General features: G+C 30.1%; 12 protein-coding genes across 12 annotated transcripts; 5 read left to right on the top strand and 7 right to left on the bottom strand. All coding sequences in view use genetic code 12, as the record gives it.

Moving 5' to 3' along the window:
- The first annotated feature begins 108 nt into the window (after positions 1-108).
- Positions 109-1,564, top strand: RJT21DRAFT_119757 (DNA primase subunit). Its single transcript, XM_064881521.1, has one exon. It carries the CDS (start codon positions 161-163, stop codon positions 1,547-1,549), a length of 1,389 nt encoding a protein of 462 aa, XP_064740338.1. The 5' UTR covers positions 109-160; the 3' UTR covers positions 1,550-1,564.
- Positions 1,550-4,488, bottom strand: RJT21DRAFT_104902 (hydrolase). Its single transcript, XM_064879794.1, has one exon. The coding sequence runs from the start codon at positions 4,376-4,378 to the stop codon at positions 1,619-1,621; it is 2,760 nt and encodes a 919-aa protein (XP_064740339.1). The 5' UTR covers positions 4,379-4,488; the 3' UTR covers positions 1,550-1,618.
- A 561-nt stretch (positions 4,489-5,049) lies between these two features.
- PRP22 (DEAH-box ATP-dependent RNA helicase) lies at positions 5,050-8,474 on the bottom strand (the record flags this gene model as incomplete). Its single annotated transcript, XM_064879795.1, has 2 exons — positions 5,050-8,161; positions 8,219-8,474. The coding sequence occupies 2 exons, from the start codon at positions 8,472-8,474 to the stop codon at positions 5,085-5,087; spliced, it is 3,333 nt and encodes a 1,110-aa protein (XP_064740340.1). The 3' UTR covers positions 5,050-5,084.
- A 422-nt stretch (positions 8,475-8,896) lies between these two features.
- Positions 8,897-10,433, top strand: RPN5 (proteasome regulatory particle lid subunit). The gene has a single exon (XM_064884041.1). The coding sequence runs from the start codon at positions 8,956-8,958 to the stop codon at positions 10,357-10,359; it is 1,404 nt and encodes a 467-aa protein (XP_064740341.1). The 5' UTR covers positions 8,897-8,955; the 3' UTR covers positions 10,360-10,433.
- On the bottom strand, positions 10,434-12,023 carry PGA4 (1,3-beta-glucanosyltransferase). The gene has a single exon (XM_064884042.1). The coding sequence runs from the start codon at positions 11,864-11,866 to the stop codon at positions 10,508-10,510; it is 1,359 nt and encodes a 452-aa protein (XP_064740342.1). The 5' UTR covers positions 11,867-12,023; the 3' UTR covers positions 10,434-10,507.
- A 1,053-nt stretch (positions 12,024-13,076) lies between these two features.
- On the top strand, positions 13,077-14,414 carry APM1 (Apm1p; the record flags this gene model as incomplete). Its single annotated transcript, XM_064885375.1, has 1 exon — positions 13,077-14,414. The coding sequence occupies one exon, from the start codon at positions 13,077-13,079 to the stop codon at positions 14,412-14,414; it is 1,338 nt and encodes a 445-aa protein (XP_064740343.1).
- Positions 14,415-14,556: 142 nt separating this feature from the next.
- On the top strand, positions 14,557-15,390 carry RJT21DRAFT_113492 (uncharacterized protein; the record flags this gene model as incomplete). Its single annotated transcript, XM_064880167.1, has 1 exon — positions 14,557-15,390. The coding sequence occupies one exon, from the start codon at positions 14,557-14,559 to the stop codon at positions 15,388-15,390; it is 834 nt and encodes a 277-aa protein (XP_064740344.1).
- A 243-nt stretch (positions 15,391-15,633) lies between these two features.
- On the bottom strand, positions 15,634-17,427 carry ILV3 (dihydroxy-acid dehydratase; the record flags this gene model as incomplete). Its single annotated transcript, XM_064884073.1, has 1 exon — positions 15,634-17,427. The coding sequence occupies one exon, from the start codon at positions 17,425-17,427 to the stop codon at positions 15,634-15,636; it is 1,794 nt and encodes a 597-aa protein (XP_064740345.1).
- An 864-nt stretch (positions 17,428-18,291) lies between these two features.
- PEX4 (E2 ubiquitin-protein ligase peroxin 4) lies at positions 18,292-19,370 on the top strand. Its single transcript, XM_064881522.1, has one exon. It carries the CDS (start codon positions 18,334-18,336, stop codon positions 19,252-19,254), a length of 921 nt encoding a protein of 306 aa, XP_064740346.1. The 5' UTR covers positions 18,292-18,333; the 3' UTR covers positions 19,255-19,370.
- Positions 19,371-19,822, bottom strand: RJT21DRAFT_119764 (eS28 family ribosomal protein). The gene has a single exon (XM_064881523.1). It carries the CDS (start codon positions 19,762-19,764, stop codon positions 19,561-19,563), a length of 204 nt encoding a protein of 67 aa, XP_064740347.1. The 5' UTR covers positions 19,765-19,822; the 3' UTR covers positions 19,371-19,560.
- RJT21DRAFT_119765 (uncharacterized protein) lies at positions 19,823-22,998 on the bottom strand. The gene has a single exon (XM_064881524.1). It carries the CDS (start codon positions 22,856-22,858, stop codon positions 20,135-20,137), a length of 2,724 nt encoding a protein of 907 aa, XP_064740348.1. The 5' UTR covers positions 22,859-22,998; the 3' UTR covers positions 19,823-20,134.
- Positions 22,999-24,073: 1,075 nt separating this feature from the next.
- On the bottom strand, positions 24,074-25,921 carry MUM2 (Mum2p). The gene has a single exon (XM_064884043.1). The coding sequence runs from the start codon at positions 25,722-25,724 to the stop codon at positions 24,396-24,398; it is 1,329 nt and encodes a 442-aa protein (XP_064740349.1). The 5' UTR covers positions 25,725-25,921; the 3' UTR covers positions 24,074-24,395.

The following is a 25,921-nucleotide window of genomic DNA, read 5'->3' on the forward strand; positions in this document are numbered from 1 at the left end:
ATAATAATTTGCACTCTGATAATTTCGCACCCATTTAATTTCTGACATATAAATTTCTGACGCGTCCTCAACGATATCGCTAAATAATGAACTGCACTACTAACTAACTAAAGAACTAATCACTAATTACTGATTACTAAGTATATACCATACAATTAATATGACTCAAGACTTAGAGGAGCCTCAAGGTCAAGCTATTCAAAATACTTATGAGTCCCAGACTCAACCTCAGGGTCAGAAATGGAAACCTTCATCAGCAGATATGCAACATTATTATGAAAGACTCTTACCATTTCGATATGTATTTCAATGGTTAAGTCATTCACCTAAACCAACTAAAGATTTCACCATGAGAGAATTTGCATATGAACATAGATCAGGAGCATATCAACGTTATAATTCATTTGAAAGTCAAGAAGAATTTAAAAAATCAGTAGTTAATGCTAATCCAACTAGATTTGAAATTGGTGCCGTATATACTGTTAATCCTAAAGAAAGAAGAAATTTACCAAAAAATGCATTAAAACCAATATCAAAAGAACTTGTGTTTGATATTGATTTAACTGATTATGATGATATTAGAACTTGTTGTCAAGGAACTGATATTTGTATGAAATGTTGGAAATTTATTAGAGTTGGATCAAAGATTATTGAATCAGCTTTACGAGATGATTTTGGATTTAAACATCTAGTATGGGTTTTTTCTGGTAGAAGAGGAGCACATTGTTGGATTAGTGATTCAAGAGCAAGAAATTTAGATGAATTAACTCGTAAAGCAATAGTTGAATATATGGATGTTTTATCAAGTATACGTGGAAATAATAAATTTATGAAAAAGATTAAAAAACCTTATCATCCTCATGTTGAAAGATCTTTTAATTATTTAAAACAAGAATTTATTGATATAATTCTTGAAGATCAAGAACCTTGGTTAACTTCATCTACTACACCGAAGGATGCCAAAGCTTGGACTCAAATTGAAGAACTTTTATCATTTATACCTGAAAAATCATTACAAATAGAATTACGTAATAAATGGATTAATCAAAATTCATTATCAACTTCTAAAACTAAATGGGAAGATATTAATGAAGTAGCTAAAAGAGTATTGAAAACTCAAATTCAAGTATTACAATTAAATGAAGCTAAAAAGGATATTATTATTTATTATATGTATCCAAGATTAGATGTAGAAGTTTCAAGACAAATGATTCATTTATTAAAATCTCCATTTTGTATTCATCCTGGTACTGGGAATGTATGTGTACCATTTGATCCTAGTAAAAATATATCTAATAATTCTGAAGATGATGAATATGGATTTAATCCAACAACTGCACCTAACTTGAAATTAATTCAAAGTGAATTAGAAGAATGGGATAGAAAACCAAAGAATTCCAATGAAAATGAAAATGAAAAAAGATTAGCAGATTATGAAAAGACAAGCTTAAAGCCTTATATTGATTATTTTGCCAAATTCGTCAATGAATTAATAAAGGAAGAATTAAGTGGAAAGAGAAGTAGAGAAGATGATTCACTCGAGTTTTAGGTTATCTATATATATGTACATTAATAAATAAATTATAAAAATTTTTCCAAAACTATTATACAGTCTATATTATGTCACAGGACATTCTATTTGATTCTTAGTGAAGAAATTATCTTCTTCATTTAATTTAGATACATCTAATGTACCACTATTATTTTTAATAATTAATGTCTCTCTTGAAATACCTGGTTGCAAAAATGTCGTAGTTTCTTCATTTTCATCAATTTCAACAAAAGGGTCATTTTCATGAAACCATTCTAAATATTCAAGGTCTTCATTATATTTGACATAACCTGAAGTTAAGAAAATATCACCATAATTTAAAAATGGAAAATGCCATTTAGGGACAAAAATAATGGTAGGATTATTAATTGATTCTGCTTTATTGATATTAATTGATATAGCATATTTAACACTTTTAATAGTAAATTCAGATACTAAAACTTCTCCCATAGTAGCAACAATATATGGTCTAATAACTGCACTTACAGCTCTTACACCATCTGGTGATGGATAACATTTTCGATTATGTTTTGCATGAACATTTTCACTAGTACTTGAAATTATTGAAGATACCAGAATTGATCTTGTATCTGATAATTCATCATCTTCAGATTTACCATTTCCATTTGAATCTTGACTATTCAGTGATGAAGTAGATTGAGAATTATCCATTCTGAGACATTCTAATCTTGAAGCTGAACCTCTTTTCCTAGCTTTAATCATCTTTATAGTGGACTTTATAGTAGCACGTGTAAGATTTAATGAAGATTGTGATATCAGTAAAAGACTTGAATTTTCTATATCTTCATCAAATTGTAAATTTCTATCATCGGGAGACCAAAAGGAGAAATCTTCATTATTCCATCTATCACCTAATTGATGACAATTTATACTAGTATAACACCAATAAGTATGAGACATATTCAGACTTTCTAATGCATAGCTTAATGCATCTAATGCCGCAGTTTGTGAATAATATTTCCCATTACTATAAGCCTTTTTATTATCCATATCAAATGGCATACCTGTTTCAGACATTAGTACAGGGATTTTACCTAAATGATCATGACATTCTTGTTTAATTTCCTCAAATTGTTTCTTTATACAATTTCTAATGGCATTTTCACCAAATACAATTCCAAGTACAGGATTAAGATATTTACCTCTCATAATTCCTAATGTATCAACATTAAAGGCAGTATTCCATGTTTTAAACATTATAGACATACCATCATAATAATGAGGACAATAAACTGTTCTTGAATCAATAATATTTCGTATATCATCTTTAATAGTAGGAGGTATTTCTAATACTGGAGGTTGCATAAATACAAATGCATTTGAACATATACTTCTAATAACTGATTTAAATCTTAAATAAAAATCAATAAAATTATTATGATTAAAATACAGAAGATCAACAGTTTTAGGATATCCATTAAGATTATGCTTTGCAGCTGGTTGATTGAAATAATTGGGCTTTTCTAAATGACATTGTTTAATACTAATAAGTATTCTTTCTGATTCGGTTAAATCAGCTAAAGAATTCATATCAACATCTTCTTCCCATCTCCATATCCCATTATGAGCAAATATACATTCACCCAAATTTGGAAATTCTCTCTTCCAACCATATTTTGCATCTATTTCATTTGCTTCAGAAGGTGAAAGCCATGCTCTAGCTCCCTTTGGATCGATAATTTTAGATCCATAAACTTGAGGACCCGTTATAGATATTCTATATTCATCAATCTTACAAGGTAATCCCATACCTAATTTAAAGCATTGATAAACTGTTGGAGCAGTACCTATTCTTAATTGTTGATTAGCCGGTAATTCACCTAAATGAGGAAACCCCATTAATCCACAATTTGGTTCATTCATCAGTTCAAATCCAATAATAGTTCCATCATTAATCATTTCTGGTAATCGTTTATTAATGGCACTCCAAATATATTTTGTACTATTAAAGAAATGATCTTGTAAATAATCTTGAATATTGATTCCATTAATTTTTAAATGAGGAAAGTAATTCTTACCAGCAAAGAATAATGTGAACATTGTAATTGCTGCTAAACGTTTATAATTTGATGGCCAAAGCATCTTTAGATATTCTTCTGGTTCTTCATCTCTCTGAAATCTTTCTTCATTATGTAATACTGCTGCTTCAGTTATAGGAAATCGGTTTGGTTGTAAACCTGCTGCATATAAAGTCCATAATGGAGCTCCACTACCTCCTGAAAATCTTGACCATACATCTTGATGAAATTCAAGAAATACATAAACTCCACCTACTTCATGAATTATCTTTAAAATCTTTATTGTATAATCAATAAATTCATCATCATATATTCCTGGACCCTTATGCTCTATTGCTTCCCATGTTAATAAATATCTAATGGTATTATAACCCCAGGATTTTATTCGAAGAATATGTTGATAAGCTTCTTCAATAGGAAATGGTCTTCCTACAAAAGTTACATTATCTCCATCATAAAATATATCATTTGAATCATTACTATTACCTTTATAAGATGGTAAATTAGGACAAGTTGGTAATTTCATAGCTCCATCAATATTTATACCCTTTAAAATAATTTTCCGACCCGAAGTACTTTCAATAAAATTACCTTCATTATCAGTTCCTAATGGACAACAATCTAAAATATTAGATGAACTATTTGTTAAAGAACATTCTTGTATAGGAGTATTAGTAGAATATTTTCTTCTTAAAGGTTTAACTCCTGATAATGAAACACTTGAAGTAGCCTTATATAAGCTCACTCTATCTTGAATGGCTTCCTTTGCGTATCGAGCACTATTCATGAAATTTTAAATGATACTAAAAATGAATGAATGAATGAAAAATTTCAAAGAATTAATACTCTAATTTCCCAACCAGGAAATATTAATCCTATACCATTCAAATTAAATAAAGTGCTAAATGAATTAGTTATATAGCAATTACAATATATCAGTCGATATGAAAATTCCTGCATGTACCCGTATCTTTTTTTCTTTTGAGTCTCATACAAAATGCGGAGTAATGATAATCACATTCACATTCACTTGTACACTCATGTTTATCTTCACATTCACCTGGTTCTGGCTCGGTTATCTTATATGACAGAAAGCGCAATATTTCATTTGTATTGTTACACCACAAAAGGATCTACTACTAATATATATATATATTGTTAAACTTCCTTCTTCCCTTGGATGTAATAAATGTGGTAATGCTGTGAAACAGTAACCATCTCTTATGAAATGAATGTGAACTACTCTTCTGAGCTTATAATCTGTTTGCTTAATATACATATATGTGTCACTCATAGTTTCAGATGTTATTTCTCATATTTGTAGTCTACTTGAGTCTTGTTAGTGTGTTTCTACTTAAGTCTTCGTTATAGTTAGTGCTTCTCTTAGAGTGCGCGTCAAAGTACAAAATTCGCAATTTCGCAACAATTGCTGCTAAATTTTAAATTACATATATATCATTATTCATTACTCACTTTATATTACACAGTCTATACTATCTATTTCCGAGAGCTCTTCTTTTAGATGAGTTCTGAGCACTCAATCGCCAAGAATCTTGATTCTTTGCATATCTATCAAATAATGGAACAATCTTTTCATTCTTCTTTCTTTCATTAGCCTTTTCTGGATCAGCTACTTGAAAAAATGTTGGAGCAAGTTCAGCTAACCATTTAGGATTGATTACAGTAGCACAATGCATATACTCCTTAGTAGTTAATAAAAGTGTATGATATAATACATAAGGAGGATTTTTACCAAATAATGCTGATGATGGATGAAGATAAACTGGTGTACCTTCTGAAACTGTCTTATAACCTTCTTGAGGATCTCGTTTAGAAGAATTTTTAAAAAATCCTGAACATAATGCTCTTCTAACTTTATCAAGATCAGAACCACATGATATTATATTTTGATTATATTTCTTCATAATAGTTAATAATTGTCGTCTAACTTCATGAGCTCTTCTCATACTTCTTTCTTGAATAAAATTATCTTGACACCAATCTTTACTATATTTATTAAGTACCCAGGATCGATAAACATTTAAATAAGTTAAATGATCTCCTAAAGAATGATGAAATCTTGCTTTTCTTTGATCAGCTAAATTTTGTTTATCCTTAGGTCTATAAAATATAGTTTGAACTGATAACATAGCAACAATACTAAGAATTTCTTCTGAACAACCAAATTCAACAGAAGTTATAAGAGTTTTAGCAAGTGGTGGTGACATAGGGAAATCTGCCATTTTTCTACCAAGTTTAGTTAAATAACCTTCTTCATCTAAAGCTGATAAAGTATATAAATCTTGTAAAGCCAGTAACATAGTATTGGTAGGTGGAGGATCCATAAAATCAAAATTTAATAAATCATTTATTCCCATTGCCTTTAACATTAAAATTGTATGAGATAAATTTTGTCGTTGAATTTCTGGTATTGAATTTGCCATCATTTCATTATTATAGGCAGTTTCTGTATATAATCGATAACATTTACCAGGTCCTGTTCTACCAGCTCTACCACTTCTTTGATTAGCTTGAGCTTGAGAAATCGGGCTAACAATTAATGAATCCATACCTAATTTTGCATCATAAGCATTGATTTTAACAAATCCTGGATCAACTACATAATAGATTCCATCAATTGTAATAGAAGTTTCAGCAATATTGGTTGCTATAACAACTTTTCTTGCTCCAGGTGGTGCTGGTTCAAAGATCTTAGTTTGCATTTCTGCTGGTAAAGCAGCATATACTGGGAGTATAACTAAATCAGCAGCTGTATCACCTAAAACTTTCATACGTTCATATAATGCTTCACAACATGTATCAATTTCTTCTTGACCAGTTAAAAATACCAAGATATCACCAGTAGGTTCTGAAATATGGATCTGAACTACTGAATCTAATACAGCTGCCAAATAATCTAATTCTGGTTCTCTAGTATATAAGATTTCAACCGGATATGTACGACCAGGAATTGTAAGAACCGGACAATCATTAAAAAACTTGGAGAACTTTTCTGAATCCAAAGTTGCTGAAGTTACTAGAACTTTTAAGTTAGGATTTTTAGTACAAGCATTCTTTAATAATCCAAATAAAACATCAGTTGAAATGGTTCTTTCATGAGCTTCATCTAACATTATTACTGAATATTTATTCATATAAGGATCATTTAATGCTTCTCTTTGTAACATACCATCAGTCATATACTTAATTTTAGTTTTAGAACTTGTTTCATCTTCAAATCTAATTGTATAACCTACTTCTTGTCCTAAATTACATCCAACTTCTTCTGCTACTCTTTTGGCAACAGAAACGGCTGCTACTCTTCTTGGTTGTGTACAACCAATTATTTTATGATTACCATTTTCATCTAAATTAAATCCTTCTTCTGATAAATATTGAACTATTTGAGTAGTTTTACCTGAACCTGTTTCTCCTACAATAACTACAAATTGATTATCTCTTACGGTTTGAACCAATTGAGATCTCATAGCATATACAGGTAAAGATTCTCGTTGTTCCTTTAATGAAAGACTTGTTCGTTTACCATACAGAGAATTTTTTGACATTTGAGCCTTTTTCCAATCTAAAATAACATTATTTGTTTTATCATCATAACCTTTATTAATTTCATTAAGAGGATCATGAGAATTTGATTTATTAACCTTTTCAGATTCTTTCTTTTCTTTAAGCTTCTCTTCTTTAAATTCTCGAGCAAATTTAGATCCATTCATTGCACTTCTATTTAATGAACCTTCAGGATTCTTTAATATTTTAACTGGAGCATATTGAACTGAATTTTGAGTTTGACCTTTTAAAAACTTTGGTTCAGAACTATTCAATTCAATATCTATTTCATTATCTTTGTCTTCTTCAGTTATCTTACGAGATTCAAAGGCAGAATTAGGATCTTCATCACCTTGTAATTCAGGATAATCATCGGCTGAAACAACTCCTGAAGCTATTAGTTGTCTAATTTCCCATCTTTCAGGTGAAGTTAATCTTCTTTTCTTTGATTTAGTCTCAATAATTCTTTGTTCTTCTCTACCTCTTCTTCTTTCATCTTCTTCAAATAATAATTCTTCTGTTCTATCTATTCCAGTAACTTGATCAATTCCTCTCATTGATAAATCTATCTTTTCTCTTCTATTATTATTTCTTGTTCTTGCATTCGGTCCTAAATTAGACGGTATATCAATCTTAGTAATCTTTACAAATACTTCTTGATTTACTTTTAAAACATCCGATGGCTTTTGAATTCTACTTCTTCCATCAAATGAGATTTGTGATACATGACATAAACCAGATTGGAAAGATTTAGGATTATTTAATCTAATAAATGCTCCATAAGATGTAACATTACTTACATAACCTCGATATATTCTTCCGACTTTTAACTTAGAATCATCTTCAATCTCTTCTTCTTTAATGGATAAGGCAGGACTATCTTGCTTCTTTATGGCTTCTTCCTCTTCTTCTTCATAATCAATGATTTTATCCGGTAGACTTAATCCTGAATGTTCTTGTTTAATCTTCGGTACAGTATCTTCTTGTTTAATCTTCGGTACAGCATCTTCTTGTTTAATAGTGCTACTAGTACTATCAGTACTACTAGTAGCAATAGTAGTACTAGTTATCACCTCATAACATTCAGTTATAAACGATCCAGGAAACTCGTCACCCCCATTTTCTTTCAACACTTGTTTGAAACTAGTTAATTTTTCAGACTTTCCATGATTATCTCCTTCATTGGCCTTATTATATAATGATAGTATAAAGTTAGAAATGGTATAGTCCAGATCTTCTACTCCCAAATATTTCAATACTCGTTTAGATAATTGTAGTAAAACTGCGTCTGGATCTTCCTTTATACCATTAATTGACATATCCTCGAAGATTTGACTTTTAAATGTATACTGAGTATAATATTGCAAAAACAGTTCATTGGTATATGTCCCATCTCTTCTTGTGTACTAGACATATTAGCATTCGATTGGGGCTTGTGTGCAGTCCCAAAGCTGCAAATTTTTGAGAGATGGTGACTATAAATATGTTTAGCAAACTGTAAGAAACAAAGACACTATAGATATAGAGGGAACCATAACCATAACTATAACCATAACTATAACCATAACTATAACCATAACTATATATACATACAAAATTAATATATGGTGTTTTAAGTGTGTGTACTATATAGTTAAGTCATATAGTATTAAGTACTAGTTAATATTTAGTAAGCGCACACGACCATCGATTAGTGCGACCGAGATTTGGGTGAAGGTATCGATTGCCACCAATGTTAACTATTGAATTAGTATAGTAGACAGATATTAATATATCCCTATAATATATACCAATATAAGAATGTCTAGAGAAGATCCTATTAAAGCCGAGAAAGATTTCTCTGCCACATTAGATGAACAATTCCCCCTCATTGAGAAATTGCCCGACTATAAATCAGCCATTGATAAATATTTAGTACTTGAGAAACAAACTCGACAATCATCAGATTTAGCTTCATCAAAAAGAGTACTTATTAGAATAGTTGAAACATTAGTTAAGAGTGAAGATTGGGATTATTTAAATGAATTAATTGTGTTATTATCTAAAAAGCATGGACAATTAAAATCTTCAATTCAAGTATTAGTTAAAACAGTAATTGATAATTTAGGTGCATTAAATGAAAGTCATAAACGAGAATTAGATTTAAAAATTAAATTAATTGAAACTATTAGAACTGTTACTGATAAAAAAATCTTTGTAGAAGTTGAAAGAGCCATTGTATCAAAGAATTTAGCTGAAATTTATCTTGAAAAATTTAATGATTTAGATAAAGCAGTTGAAATATTATGTGATTTACAAGTTGAAACTTATTCATTAATGCCATTTAGTGATAAAATTGAATATATTTTACAACAAATTGAATTAACTTTAAAGAAGGGAGATTATAATCAAGCTAAAATTTTAAGTCGTAAAATTCTATTGAAATCATTAAAAAATTTTGATCAAGCTGATAAATTTAAATCAATTTATTTGAAATATTTAATAGAAATTAATGTATTTGAACATGATTATATTTCAATTGTTAAAAATTCTTTATTATTAATTGATATTCCTTTAATTAAAGATGATGAAATTCAATTAAAAGATTATTTAATTTCAATTATTTATTATATCATTTTATCACCTTATGATCCTCATCAAAATGATTTAATTAATAAAATTAAATTAAATCCAATCTTTTCTAAGAAAGTCGATAATAAAATTTATAAATTATTAGAAATTTTTACTACTAATGAATTAATTCATTGGTCAAATATTGAATCACTTTATAAACCAGATTTTCAATCTTCATCAATTTTTAAATCAGAAGTTAACTTTAAGAATTTACAAAAGAGAATAATTGAACATAATTTAAGAATTATTAATAAATATTATCAATTTATTAAATTAGATAGATTACTGTATTTATTACAATTAAGTTCTGATGAAGCTGAATTATATGTTAGTGAACTTGTTAATTCAGGAATGATTTCAGCAAAGATTAATAGACCACAAGGAATAGTTAAATTTGAAAAAAATAAAGTTACAACTACTAAGAAAGAAGAAGAAACTTCAAGTAAATCAAATAAATCATCTAATAGTGAAATTAATGAATTATTAAATGAATGGTGCTACGATATTGATAAATTATTAGAAGAAGTTGATAGCATTGGACATTTGATAAATAAAGAAGAAATGATGTATGGTATTAAACAAAAAGTGTAAAATACCTCCCATAAACTATATAGAAATATGCTAAAAACATATTAATTATATAGATACAAAGAAAGATTAAAAATAATGTATAATATCAAATACAAAGAAGAGAATGTAAGTGTAAATGTAAATAAAAAAAAAAGAATAACCACTATATTTAAAGTATAGCAAACCCAGCTGCAGCAGCAATAACTGCAATGAAATTTACTGCATTAACAAATGAAGGAGGTTCAACAATATGACCATCTGATTTCTTTGAAGAAGATGAAGTAGCTGAAGAAGTTGATGAAGATCCAACAAAAGCTGATGGAGATCCTAAAGTAGAAGTATAATTACCAGTAAGATCGACATTATTGTCTGGATCAGCACAGGCCCATTGGGTAGTAGCATTGAATCCATGACCAGTAGGATCAACATAACCTTCAATAAATACTAATGCACCCTTTGGAGTTGAAGGTATAGTATTAGTAACATTCCAATCATCACTTTGAGATGGACAAGATGAATAATTTAAGTTAGATTTATAACCACCATCACCTGATGGATTAGAAGTATTAGAAAATTGATTCTTTAAGTTTGTAAAATCTTGATCTGTTGTAATTGAACCATCAGAGTTAATGGTAACAAGACCATAGTTAGAAGCTTCTTGAGAATATTCATAAACTAAACCACCACTAAATACAGAAGACATTAATTCTGAATAAATAACTTCAATTTCAGTGAAAGGTCTTGGAGACACAGTATTACAACCGAATTCAGAAAAGAATAATGGAATAGAATAATTAGAAAAGTCTTCTAAATCTTGTTGATAACCTGAGGTTTGAATAGTAGCATCTCCACACCAAGAATAATCATTAAAACCAAACATATCGACTCTAGCTAATTCATCACTACCACAATTAAAGTAATCAGCAGAAGGTTGTTTATATTCATCAACAGCAGCAGCAGAATAACCTACAGGAATTTGTCTAAAATTTCTATTTTTAATGAAAGTTTTCATATCTCTAACAACAGCTTTAACATAAGGAGCTGAAGCAAGGGATGGACCATCATTAATGACTTCATTACCAGCCCAGAAACCTAAAGTATTATTATAAACAGCAAAATTAGCTACAGTAGCTAAAACTTCTTGTAAATAATCAGTATTATAAGAACAAGAAGGATCATTTCTTGCAATAGAAGCATAAGGAATATTTACATCTAAAACAACATAAATACCATTATTAGCTAAAAGATTCATACAATCATCATGATTAGCAGTATTATCAACTGAATAAACTCTAACAGTATTAATACCTAATTCAGTAAAATATTTAACATCTCTTTCACAAGATTCAGAATCAGCTAAAGGATCAACTAAATTAGATGATCCACCAGGTTGATAATCGACCCCTCTTATATAAAATCTAGTACCTGATTCGTCAAAGAATGCATTACCTTTAATTGAAATAGCTGAGATTGCAAGGGTAGTTGAAGCTAATACCGATAAAAGGTATAAACAAGAAGTGAATTTCATATTTGAATAATTATAGTTATAGCTATAGTTGAAATATTATAATAAAAGTAAAAGAATGAATAATAGTTGGGATTTGAATATGATATAAGAAATGAAATGATGAAAAGTAACGATTGGAAACGAGGTTTTTGAATGAGGTTTAAAAGGTTTACGGCTAATTAGCTTATTTAGTACTGTAAGTGGATAGTGGTATTGTTATATAGGATTTGTTCTGTTGCACAATGTTATGGTTCAAAACTTAAATTAGAGATTAAGAAAAATCTTTTTGTTTACACCCACTCTCAAAACAATAATTAATTAATTAATTTATACATATGTACATGAAATATGTATGCTTGAGACTCGTCTTTGGTAGTAGCACATATTATAAAAATTTTAATGATTATACCCTTTTATATTCTTATTATTCTTATTTAATTATATTTCCTTGGCATACTATATAAATGTATATTATTATATGTTACTATTTATATATTACCTATATACTAACTATATGATCATGATAACATATAATTCATTTACTTATTAAAAAAAAAAGTCAGGGGATATTATACAAGTGGCTCTGGCACCATTTCTGGTAAGGCTAAAACTGTACAGAATGTGATACAACTTTTGATGGGGAAAATGTTTTGTGTTCCATTGTGAATTCGTAAAAGGGTTTTTTTTCTGAATCCACGCTATTAGTAAAATAAGTATTTTTGTTATTGTTTTATTTTATTGTTTCATGGCGTGTCTTTGTGTTGATACATACTGTATCAGACATTATAACATCCATGCTGCTGAAATCCCAAATAAAAGTCGTGTAAATTTATCTAAAATCCAAATGGTATATATGAGCCCACACACGACTCTCCTCCTCCAAATTAAATAGACAACTTTCAAATTGAATTGACTCGTCCTGCACACAGCCTCGTCATAGATATTTTGTTATGTCAATTAATTAAATTTCAATATTTCTGGCAATACTTAAGCTATAGCTTGCCTAAACTCAAAGCATCGACGGTTTACAAAGTATATATACTGTAAGATTAGGTATATACATACTTATATATCGGATGAACTGTTGAGAGAAATTCAATTCATTGACTTTAAACCCATTTGATAGACTACCCACTTTAGCTAAAGTACAGATCAATCCTTATATTCTATACCATATAATTTAATATTGACAATAGTAATACCTTCAAATTAATATAATTCATTGGGAAATATGGCATCCCAAATTCACTTTTTAGATATAAAGGGTAAACCTCTTTTATCTAGAGATTATAAAGGAGATATTCCAAGTAATACAATTGAAAAATTCCCTCTACTTTTATTAGAATTGGAAGATGAGAATTCTTCAGATTATAAACCATTCATTAATCATCAAGGTATAAACTATATCTTCATACTACATAATAACTTATATCTTTGTGCATTAACTAAAAAGAATGAAAATATAATGGCAATCATTATCTTTTTATCTAAGTTAATTCAAGTATTAACTGAATACTTTAAATCTTTAGAAGAAGAATCAATTAGAGATAATTTTGTCATCATTTATGAATTATTAGATGAAATGATGGATTATGGGATCCCTCAAACTACTGATACTAAAATTTTAAAAGAATATATTACTCAAGATTATTATAAATTAATTAAAAAATCTCAAGATCATTTAGTTCAACCACCAAATGCTTTAACTAATTCAATTAGTTGGAGAAAAGATAATATCTTCTATAAGAAGAATGAAGCATTTTTAGATGTAATTGAATCAATTAATATGTTAATTAATGCTAATGGACAAATTTTAAATAGTGAAATTTTGGGTGAAGTTAAAATTAAATCTCATTTAAGTGGTATGCCCGATTTAAGATTAGGTTTGAATGATAAAGGAATATTTACATCTAATAATAATTCCAATCCAACTAATGGATCAAGTGGTTCAGAAGAAAATGCTAAAAATATCGAATTAGAAGATATAAAATTCCATCAATGTGTTAGATTATCAAAATTTGAAAATGAAAGAATTATAACATTTATTCCTCCAGATGGTGAATTCACACTTATGTCTTATCGTTTATCATCAACTCAATTCCTTATGAAACCTCTTATTCTTGTCAATTGTAAAACAAAAGTCCATAAACATTCACGTATTGAAATCTTATGTTCAGCTAGAGCACAAATTAAAAAGAAATCAACAGCAACTCAAGTTGAAATTATAATTCCAATTCCTGAAGATGCTGATACCCCAAAATTAACTCCCGAATATGGTTCTGTTAAATGGATCCCAGAAAAATCTTGTTTAATATGGACTTTAAAATCATTTGCTGGTGGTAAACAATATCATATGAGAGCTGAATTAGGTTTACCAGCAGTGGTAGATAGTGAAAATCTTGTATCAAAGAAACCAATTAAAGTTAAATTTTCAATTCCATACTTTACAACCAGTGGTATTCAAGTTAGATACTTAAGAATCACTGAACCAAAATTACAGTATCAATCTTATCCTTGGGTTAGATATATTACTCAAAGTGGTGAAGATTATACTATTAGAATGAAATAATAGTAGCAGTATTAGATAATTATATAGTATTGTAAATATTAAAGCAATACACTTTTACAGCCAAATAATTAATTTTAGTGCGACAGATGTGTAAGTTTGGCGATAAGTTTGCAATGCTCAAAGGCTGTAAAGTTAGGCAACAATGAACAATCAAGAAAAAGAACTTATAAACTATAATATTCGCCGATATGTTGAGAAGAATGATGCGCGAAATAAAGTGCGATCTAATATCAGATCGAAGTTCCCTCATCTTGTCAAATCAAATGAACCCAAGTTGTTATCCATAGTTCATGCCAATCGTTCAAAGTTTTTAGAATTAATAAATAATCGTGATTATTACGATAAGAAAGGCCAACAGTACTTAAATGGTTTGTTGGAGGAAAGTCATGCAAATAGAATCAATGGAGACATAATAGATGTACATCCAACGTTTGGGAAAGTAGAGACAGAACCAACGACAAATTCTACAACTACGAGTTCGACAAATTCAACCCCTACAGCTATAGATCCAAGATATATTACAAATAGATATCATGCCGAACAGTATATCCTCAACAATATACTTACGAACAACTCCAAAAAGCTAAAATTGAAGGCCGTGGTCGATGCTCATCTTGCAGCGCAAGATCAATGGGAGCGAGACAGAAGTATCATTGATTCGAAATATAACCATGAAATAGGTATTCAACAAGCTCAATTACAAGATGAAGAACTGTCACAGAATACGAAATTGTCAAATACTAAAATAGAAGTGATTAAGCATAAGATTAATGAACTCAATTCCGAGAAGGATTCGGCCTTGATTGAATTCGATGAGTCAGTTGCGTTTGAAACCAAGAAATTGGCCTTTGAATCTATTCAACTACTCAGCGAGTTAAACATTCCCTTCTTCAACACGTTACATGTATATAAGTATCCTGACTTGCCCAAAGATCAGGAATATTTACTCCAATTTATCATTAAGAATCTACAATGAATATATTTAATTTAAGTGTTCATCCTTTCATCAGGATACTATGTACTATTTTGGGAATGCCTTTGTATATATAATATATAGAATAATAATAATGAAGATAATAAAAATGGAGATGAGGTTGGAAAGTTAATATAATACTACTACCTCATCATAAAGAATTGAATTATAATGATTCATAACTTTGTCTTTCAGTTGACATTAGTTATATTATTAGTAAATAATAATAATAGTGAGAAAATTTGATTATACTAAATCAGTAACACAACCTTTAGAAGCATCACTAACTAATTTAGCATATTTAGCTAATGTACCTCTAGTATATCTTGGTGGTGGAGGAGTCCAACCTTTTCTTCTTTCAGCTAATACAGATTCATCAACTAATAAATCAATAATATTCTTATCAGCATCAATGACAATTTCATCACCATCTTGAACAAAAGCAATTGGACCACCTTCAGCAGCTTCTGGAACAATATGACCAATTAAGAAACCATGAGATCCACCAGAAAATCTACCATCAGTTAAAAGTGCAACATCTTTACCTAAACCGTAACCCATTAAAGCAGATGATGGTTTTAACATTTCTGGCATACCTGGACCACCCTTTGGACCTTCATATCTAATGACACAAACAGTCTTTTCACCTTTTTTGATTTCACCTTTTTCTAAAGCAGTAATAAAGGCACCTTCATCATCAAATACTCTAGCTTTACCCTTAAAGTAGGTACCTTCTTTACCAGTAATCTTACCAACAGCAGAACCAGGAGCTAAAGAACCTTTCAAGATTTGTAAATGACCACTTGTTTTCAATGGATTTGAAATCGGTCTAACAATGTCTTGACCTTTAGGTAAACCAGATACCTTTTCTAAGTTTTCTTTAATAGTCTTACCAGTAACAGTGTATTGTGATGCATCAATTAAACCTTCGGATACTAAGTATTTCAATACAGCTGGAGTACCTCCAACACCTTGTAAATCAGCCATAACGTATTTACCAGATGGTTTGAAATCAGCCAACAATGGTGTAGAATCAGAAATTCTTTGGAAATCATCCACGGTTATTTCAATACCAGCAGATGAAGCAATAGCAATAATATGTAATACAGCATTAGTTGAACCACCAGTTGCAATAACATAAGTAATAGCATTTTCAAAGGACTTCTTTGTCATGATATCTCTTGGTTTCAAATCTAATATTAATAAGTTCTTAATGGCTTCACCAATATTAGCACATTCTTCTTCCTTTTCCTTAGAGACTGCTGGAGCAGATGATGAAAATGGTAAAGACATACCTAAAACTTCAATGGCTGAGGCCATAGTATTGGCAGTATACATACCACCACAAGCACCAGGACCTGGACAAGCATGTCTTACAATATCTTTTCTTTCATCATTTGTAATAGACTTAGATAAATATTGACCATAAGATTGGAAAGCAGAAATGATATCAATTTTATCAGGAATAGTTGGATTACCACAAGTTGGAGATCCTGGTAAAATAGTACCACCATAAACCATAATAGAAGGTCTATTATGTCTTGCCATAGCCATTAAAACACCAGGCATATTCTTATCACAAGATGGAATAGAGATATTAGCATCATATAATTGACCTAAAGTCATAGTTTCAAAAGAATCGGCAATAATTTCTCTTGATTGCAATGAATATCTCATACCTTCAGTACCATTGGTAATACCATCAGAAACTCCAATAGAATTAAATTGCATACCTTTTAATCCTGCTTTATTAACTGATTCAGTACATCTATTATTTAATTCCATAAGATGCATATTACATGGATTTCCTGACCACCAAACAGATCCTACACCAACTTGAGCCTTAGAGAAATCAGCATCATCAAATCCAGTAGCATAAAGCATAGCTTGAGATGCACCTTGAGAAGGATCAGATGTAACAATTGAAGAATATTTATTCAATTTCTTTTCAGATAAAGTGATTGAGGAGATTGAGAAAAACCTTTGAAATGTGTTAACATTTTGCTTCTTCAATGAAGAAGCCTTGTAAAGTAAACTCATGATTCTTTACCGTAATACTTAAACACTTAACTATGAGCTAACTACTGAAAATTAATTATTTTTGCATTATAATCTTCGATCTCCAAGGTCCGCTCTGAAAAAATGTTTGACTCACTGGCGGCGGAGAAGATGTTCCTGTACCGGGGGACATAGGTATTATTATGTACCGGAAATTGTCGCACGTGACTCTTTTTCTAATCCAATTATATCATTCTAAAAAGTAAGCCCTTTTTGTATGGGGTAGCAATTAGAACAATTTGCATAATAAATCATACAAATATCAATTATGGATTATAAAAAATAAGTAGGTATTGACCCAGTTGATAGTTGGTACCTTCATCTAGTTTCTGCTATTTTCTTTCATCCATCTTCTTGGATGTATTATTCTTAGACAAATAAGTTTATTAGCAGATTGTTAGATGATGTGTAATTAACTGTGAATGTGAAAACTTATGATTGAAAGAAATTAGAATTTGATTAATATATGTACATGCTATTAGGTCAAAGAAGCTAAGTTAAGGTGGTGAATAATTGACCATCGATTCCACTCTTAGACACCTATTTTTAACGGAGTAAGATATTCACTCATAAGTGAGGAGTAACTGTGTATCACGAATTAACTAAAACAACAGAGATGATTTCACTAGTAGAATACAAATGTAATTACTCAATACGTTATGTTCCATACTTTAAGTGACTGCAAATTAGTTTAGATCTTTGGCATCACTCAATTGCCTAATTGGGGTATCCGCACTTGGCAGCTTCCTCGGTCATGACAAAAAAATCTGGGGCATATCATAAGAAAAAAGAAATCCGTGACATGAGTATACTTTAATTTAACAGTATAACTTATTCTTTCTTTTAACTCAGTTCTTCTATAGATATCTTTAATTCATTAATATAAAGATGGCCGAGAGACGTTTAATCAAAGAGTTAAACCAGTACAAACGAAATCCTCCATCGTCAGCTAACCATCAGATCAAATCGCTAGCTCCAGTATCAGACGAAAACTTATTTGAGTGGAGTGCAGTGATATCTAAACCAACAAAAGTAGATAACCCCTATTATTATGATGGACAATGGACGTTAGATATAAAAGTACCAATTGAATATCCAATAGCTCCACCCACTATAAAATTCATATCACCTATTTGTCATCCTAATATTAATATAACTACCGGAGAAATATGTTTAGATATATTAAAAAAAGATAGTTGGTCACCAGCATGGAATTTACAAAACTTATTAGTGGCTATTCTTATGTTGTTAGATAATCCCGAACCTGATTCCCCCTTAAATATTGATCTGGCAACATTATACAGACATGATAAAGTAGCATTCGAAAGTTTAGTACAGTACTACATATGGAAGTTTGATACGTTTTATGTAGTAGATAATAATTTATCGTCAAGTATGCTCAGAGATCCTAGTGGATCCAAATCTTTTGAAATTGAAGAAGAATTACAATTAAAATCCATCAATAATGATGTCGTTGATGCAGTTCATGAAATCAAATTAGAAGCTGAAGCGATAGCCCAGGAAATCGCTGATGAAATTGGCACAGATATACGAACTTCTCCAAAAATAGAAAAATCAGAGATAGTAGTACCTATTCTTGAACCAGTAACATCTATACCAGAAGTTGCATCTACTCCAGAATTAGTTACATCTACTCCAGAGATAATAAAACCTAGTTCAAAATTACCAACTTCAGCTAGTTATAATGATTTGACAACAGCAGATTCGACATCAGGCTCCTCGAGATCAAAATTTAAGATTAAGCTTAAGCCAACTCATAAGAGAAAATCTAAAGTTAAATCAAGTTGAAAAGGAGGTAACCAACTAAAAGAGTTATGACAGTAATGATTTGATTAAAAAGAGATATATTAGAGATATTAATTTATTTTAATAGAAAACATGCTTTATAGTGTATAAATTAACATATTCAATTTTAATATTTGTTTTATATTAAAAAGTTACTTAAAAACCTAATAATAAAATATGCTATAGTAGTAATGATGAAGTGTCTTTCCTTCTTATATGCAATACATTATTGAAAACTGAATCTATGTGACTATTGTACAAAGGACTTTGATTTGAGTTGATATTATTAAATATGAAGTTAAACAAAACTTAACGTAATCTTCTAGCTTCTCTTTCAGATTCCATTAAACATAAGACGTCATCTTCTCTGACTGGACCTTTAACGTTTCTGACAATAGTTCTGGTAGAGTCTTCTAAGAATTGAACTCTGACTTGGGTAACACCACCTCTGGATCCGGTTCTACCTAAGACCTTGATGACTTTAGCTAAAGTGACTGGAGTTTTAGTATCCATTTTATTATTGTTATATTATATTATATTTGTTATAAATAGTATAAACTTATTATAGCTAGCTTTACTATATGGTTTTCGACTTCGGTTTAAAAATTTTTCACTCATTTCGAGCACTCTACGACATTGAGAAAATCCGGCATATAACATCTCCGGGTAACTTTGTGTGGTTGGGATGCAAAAAAAAAAAAGACAGAAGAAGATGTTGCTGCGACTAATTGCAAAGTCTCGAATTATACTGAAGTGTAAATGGGTATCTTTGTATTTGGTTTATAGATCTATAAATTTATATATGTGTATCATTTGAATGTAACTCGAACAACAATGAAATAAAATCATAAAAACAAAAATTGGTTTAGCGATGGTTTAGCGATTAATGATCGGAACTGACAAATACTGTTGGCACCGAAGATGTGCTGGCAGTTTCACCAGATTCTTCATCATTTTCTTCATTTAACGAGAATATAGCTGGACCTTCAAATTCCATATTCCTTAACAAGTTCTGATTCGAATTGATTAATTTCGAAGAAAGAAGTTGATTATCTGGATTGGAACTACCAAAATATGAGCTCATAGATTCTGTAGATGCGGGACTCGAGAGAGATCCAGCCGTGGGTTGCATATTTGGCAGAAACTTCAATTGAGAATTGGAGTCATTTGCATTTAAAGTTTGGAATTGATTTTGATATTGACTTTGTTGAGGTTGTGATATAGTTTGTATTGACACTGATTGGGCATGCTGCTGTGCTTGCTGCTGTATATCTAATTCTTTAAGTCGAAGATTAAGTACTTCTTGTTGTTGACGAATATAATCTTGTTGAATCTTCAAGTATGAATCGTAATCTAATACATTCGATTGCTGATTACCAGGATTTTGGTTCGGCAAATTCACCAATGATTCATTTGGTGACATATTAGGGGATGATAACGATGACTGATTGCTTGAATTTCTTACAGAATTACCCATATCATCACCAAAAGTGTGTTCAAATGGGTTAGTCTCAAATATAGGAGTTCCTATTCTTGGAGTAAAGACTCCATCAAGTCCAATATAACTATTTTTACTAGATGATGGTAGTGATAATAAGCTTGAGGCCGTTGAATTATTATCATGCTTCAAGTTAAGAGGTTTAGGAACATGCTTCTGAGTCTTATTTGCATTGGATATTGATGAAGGAAATGTAGCGGCTTTCTCAATTATTGTAGCATGTTTCTGACCCTGTTGGTTTTGTTGGTTTTGCTGGTTCTGTTCTTGTTCTTGCTCTCTAATTCTTCTTGCCACATGATCAAATCTTTCCAAATGTTTACAACCGAATTCAAGTAAGTCTTCCAAGTCGCTGACCCACTTATTAAAATCATTAGCGTTAAGACATTTGAAACTATATTTGGTCAGTTTATGAGAATCTTTAACTAACTGAAATTTAAAACCTGCTTCATCTTTGTTGACAAGGAGATAGTCGTTCAAGTTGTATGATTTGATAGGCTCATCATCCTGATTTATAAACTTTTTAATAGTAGACTTAGTTCCGTTACCCTTATGAGAATTCTTTTCTTCAACAGTTTCAAACTTGAATTCATGAAGATAGTTGCATGTGAGAACATAATAGTATCGGGTATAACTCTTTAATAATTTTGATTTTTTATAAAGAATTCCAAAACGAAGACATTTATTATGGATGGAATTTGCGTAGGGGATTGCGATATTTTTAAATTGTCTAACTTGCTTTTTAGACAGAACAGGGGTAGATTTATAAGTATTCAAGAAACTTGGATTGTTACTAATAAAATACTCCCAATCAGCATTTGAAGAATCAGAAACTTTTGTCTTCAAGAATTGGAAGAACTCATTATTGAAATTTAATCTTCCAAATCTATCGATTATAAGTTTTAATTCTTTTAAAATATAAGTGAACAAATCTTTAGCAATATTTTGCAAGTTTGCATACAGAGCAAACATATAACTTTCATAAATTAATACTGATTTTATTTGATAATCAACTTTCAATTTTAATAAGAAAGGATCATCAAGAACTCCATGCTCTTCATCTTCAGGTACTTTATCTCCATCGATTATTGCTTTTTTCTTAAGGACTGGTTTCGTATGATTGTATCTTTCTATTGAAACCATATATTCATTTAATGATTTCCCTACAATACTGATTTCCTTTAATAATTCTGGATTAACAAAGGATTCATTCTTTAAGGATGATCTAATTTCTTTAATTTTAGCAGAAACTTGTCTTAATAAAGTTTCAAGACGAGGTATTAATTTTGTATTTAAATCTTTATACAACTTTGAGTTATTGATATATGTGGATTGATGATGACTTAATAAGACAGCCGGGAAATTTTTAAATAAAGAATCTTCTGGGAAAAATGATTCTGGAATACGAACATCATTAGTAAATTGGTTAGGTGGTTTTGGAGGAGTCCCAGAAACTGAACCTGGATTCGAAGGTATCATATTAGGATTTGAACTCTTATATGTACTGGAGAAAGAATTTGTTTTCTTATGTAATGGAGTAGCTTTCATAAAAGTTGCATTTCCTGATGATTTTGTTTTAAATAATCCAGGACGTTTAAGTTCATTATTTGATAAAGTTGTGGTAAGATTTGAATTATTATTAGATCCATTTGTGGTTGAATAACTGGTACTATTAGTACTTGTTGTTGCTAAAGAATTTAAACTTGAACCAGATAAAGATTTCTTTAATTCTTTGGTAGGAGTATTTGATTGACTTTGAGGTGGACTAGTAACTGCTTGTCCTGAAACAGAATTTAATTCCTTTAAAATCTTATTAGGTAAATCTTTACATCCTGGGAATTGTACAGCACTTATTAATTGATAATTAATATTTGCTTCGAATTCTTTAACTAAAGCAACTTCTTTAAAATAAGATATTAAAGCTCTAATAAAATATTTCCAATATTTAAAGAAATTAACTAAATCATCAATAGGTTTTGTTTCATAGGCTGGTAAATTAACATAAAATGGTGATCTTGGATCAGTCTTAGGTAGAATAGATTCTTTAATAAATGGTTTGGTATGACTTGTAAAAGTGTTTGAAGAGTCACTAGCATTCGATGATGAGGACATGATTGTATAGATGGCTAATATATATATATATATTTATTTTATTAATTAAGCATTCTAAAATACTAGTGAATTTAATATTCCGAAAACTTTCAGATTTGACTTTTTAATCAATATTTACAATTATTGCTATATATATAGATACGTTTACCGGATTATTTAAAATATATTTATATAAGGTTATATATTGAAATCAGTCCGAAACGGGCCTGTGTGCAGGAACACAACTCGACCCACCACCTTCTTAAGGAGCTGTCTGTTACGTCATAAGACACTTTTCATTGGTTTAAGCTGAGAGAAGTAATTAAGCTGATAGACACTATTTACTAAAGAGAATTATGTCACAAAGTTTGAGGGTTCATTAAAACTTATAGGACATCTCTAAGTTGTCAATTTATTGCTGGAGTATACTTTCTATAGTTAATTGTTAATTATGATCACCACATAGTTAAGAGAAAGATTTTTAATGCTCGCTGGAGTTCTCAGTAAGTACCAATTCTAGAACTTAGCGACGCGCACAGTGGTAGAAAATATTATCGATTCCTGGGCGTAATTCAGTAAGCCAATGTAGGCTGGGCGGGGCTAGGTAGTTAAGCTAGGTTAAACTGTTCTAGGCAAGTATATGCTACTTTGGCTTTTCTAGTAGGCTAGACCGGCCTGAAAATGCCAGCTTGGTAAATTGCTAAGGCGGTCAAATTAAATCTCTAAAAGTAAGTAATAACTAGTCATTAATCTCCCTAATTAATAATAATAGGACAGTAAGGTAAAAGCGAGTCCACAGTATTTTCAGGTGGCAATTCATCCCGCAAATTTATTGCAATCACTAACGAAAATAAACTTCTACGAGTGGGTGGGTGGATGATGGTAGGGAAAAGATTGCTAACCTGCCGGACCATACCTGTTTTCCATTATATTCTGCATGTGGTTGCCGTTTTTTCCTATTGGAGGTTCATCTACTGTACCCCCTCACTCACTCCAGTTATTCCGCTCGGTATAATTCCGAATTAATGATATAACCTATATATTTGTATTTGTATTTGTATAAATAATATTAATAATATATTGAATAATCTCAACTAAGAATAAAGTGATCATCTTTTGAGCCTTATCATCTTGGTTTCACAAAATCAAAAGTCGAATCAAAGCCTCTATGTAACTATAGAAACCGTTAATCTCAAACATACTGAGTTGTGACAACTCAACCAAGTACACAAAACACCATTGATGATTAGAATAAATATATAAATTTGAGTAAATAGTGTTGAAGCAAAATAGAAGCAAATTAAGTATTAAGAAACTCAAACTAAAATAAAATTTAATAATATAATAAAGAATTTGAATGCAAATGACAATAAATAGGAGGATAAAAAAAATACATCGAATGCAAAATATAAGAGCCAGGAAGTCAAGACAATTAAATTTGAATTTAAACTGCGCATATAACAATAAAAGCAACAAATGATTGAAAACAGAATGGTAACATAATGTAGTACAATAATTGTAGCTAAATTTCTATTAATAGAATTTTAACCTTTTTAAATCAATTTTCATATTTTTGCAACTTTTCTTTCAATAAATTGTTTTCGCGTTTTAATAAACCTAATTCAATCAATAAACTTGATTTATTACCAAAACTGATTAATTTCATTAAGGTATCATTTTCATTACTTAATACTTGTAATTTATTAACTATTTTATGACTAATCTCTTGTGGATCATATTTCCCTTGATTAATGATATTGGAATTTCCACTGCCTTCTTGATTACTGATACTTAGGCCAACTAATACTGCCTCCAATCTAGTTTTAGTTTCTTCTAATTCAATAGTCTTCTCTTGTAATGTTCTCGATAAATCTTGGAATAATTGGTAATGATTCTTAGAAACTTTCAAAACATTATTGTTACTATTGTTATTTCCGGTATTAGAATTGTTATTATTAGTACTAGTGTTAGTGTTATTATTCATTATCTCATGTAAAGCTTTAGTCTTTAATTTACTAATTAAATTTAATTGATCAGTTAAATTCTTAATGATTTGGTTTTTTAAGATCAAATCAACCTTAAGTTGTTTATAGTCTTCTTTCAATGATTCATATGACCTCAGACCATATTGCTGGTTTTGCGATTGATTGCCTTGAACTTGATAATGTTGTTGAACATTTGGACGAGATTGTGATGATTGAGATTGCTGAGCCATTTGTTGATGTTGCTGTTGAAGATTCAATTGAAATGATTGTTGTTGCAGTGTTTGACTGTCATTATACAAGTTTTCTGCAATACTAGAACTATTTGGAATAAGGGAATTTGAATAATATCCGTAATCCAATTGAGAAGATTGAGTATTGGTAGTACTGTTAGTACTACCAAACATATATTTAGAATTATTAGGAAGAGCAGGATTTGAGAGTGGAGAGGTTTCAAAATCAGCGTGATTAGAATAACTCGAATAATTAATATTAGTATTGAGATTTGCCACCCCACTTCCTAAAGTACTACTAGTTGAAGAATTATAACTAGGATAATAACTTGGAGCATTAATATTCATAATTGATTGACTTCTAGTTTTCTTTGTTCCAATTAAAGTTTCGGAATTATTCCTAGTTAACATTTCATTACAAGAAATATTATTACCAGTAGTGGAAGTACTATACGATTTATGAAGTATAGTTGAAGTTGAAGATGGTAAAATAGTAGAATAATTATTATTTGTAGTATTATTTGTAGTTGAATTAGAATTATTACTACTTAAATTATCAGTGTCGGAATTTGACTGCCAAAAACTTAAAAGTAAGGGCGCACTTGAATCTCCTGAAGATGTCGACCCAGTACCTGATACTGATGGTTCAAAGTATGAAGTATTGGCAGTCATTAAAGATTGACTATCATGGCCTCCTAAAGTAATAACAGATGAAGTTGATGAAGATGAAGTAGTTGCTCCACCATTACCACTTTCTGAAATAAAATTCAACTGATTTAATTTTGACTAGACCGCAAAAAATTGCTTAATTAGTATATGGCTATGTATCACTTAAATAAAATGAAAAAGTTAGAACATACTGTAAGATT

Source organism: Scheffersomyces amazonensis (assembly GCF_036850825.1).
Source record: "Scheffersomyces amazonensis strain UFMG-HMD-26.3 chromosome Unknown RJT21scaffold_2, whole genome shotgun sequence".
NCBI lineage: Eukaryota > Fungi > Ascomycota > Pichiomycetes > Serinales > Debaryomycetaceae > Scheffersomyces > Scheffersomyces amazonensis.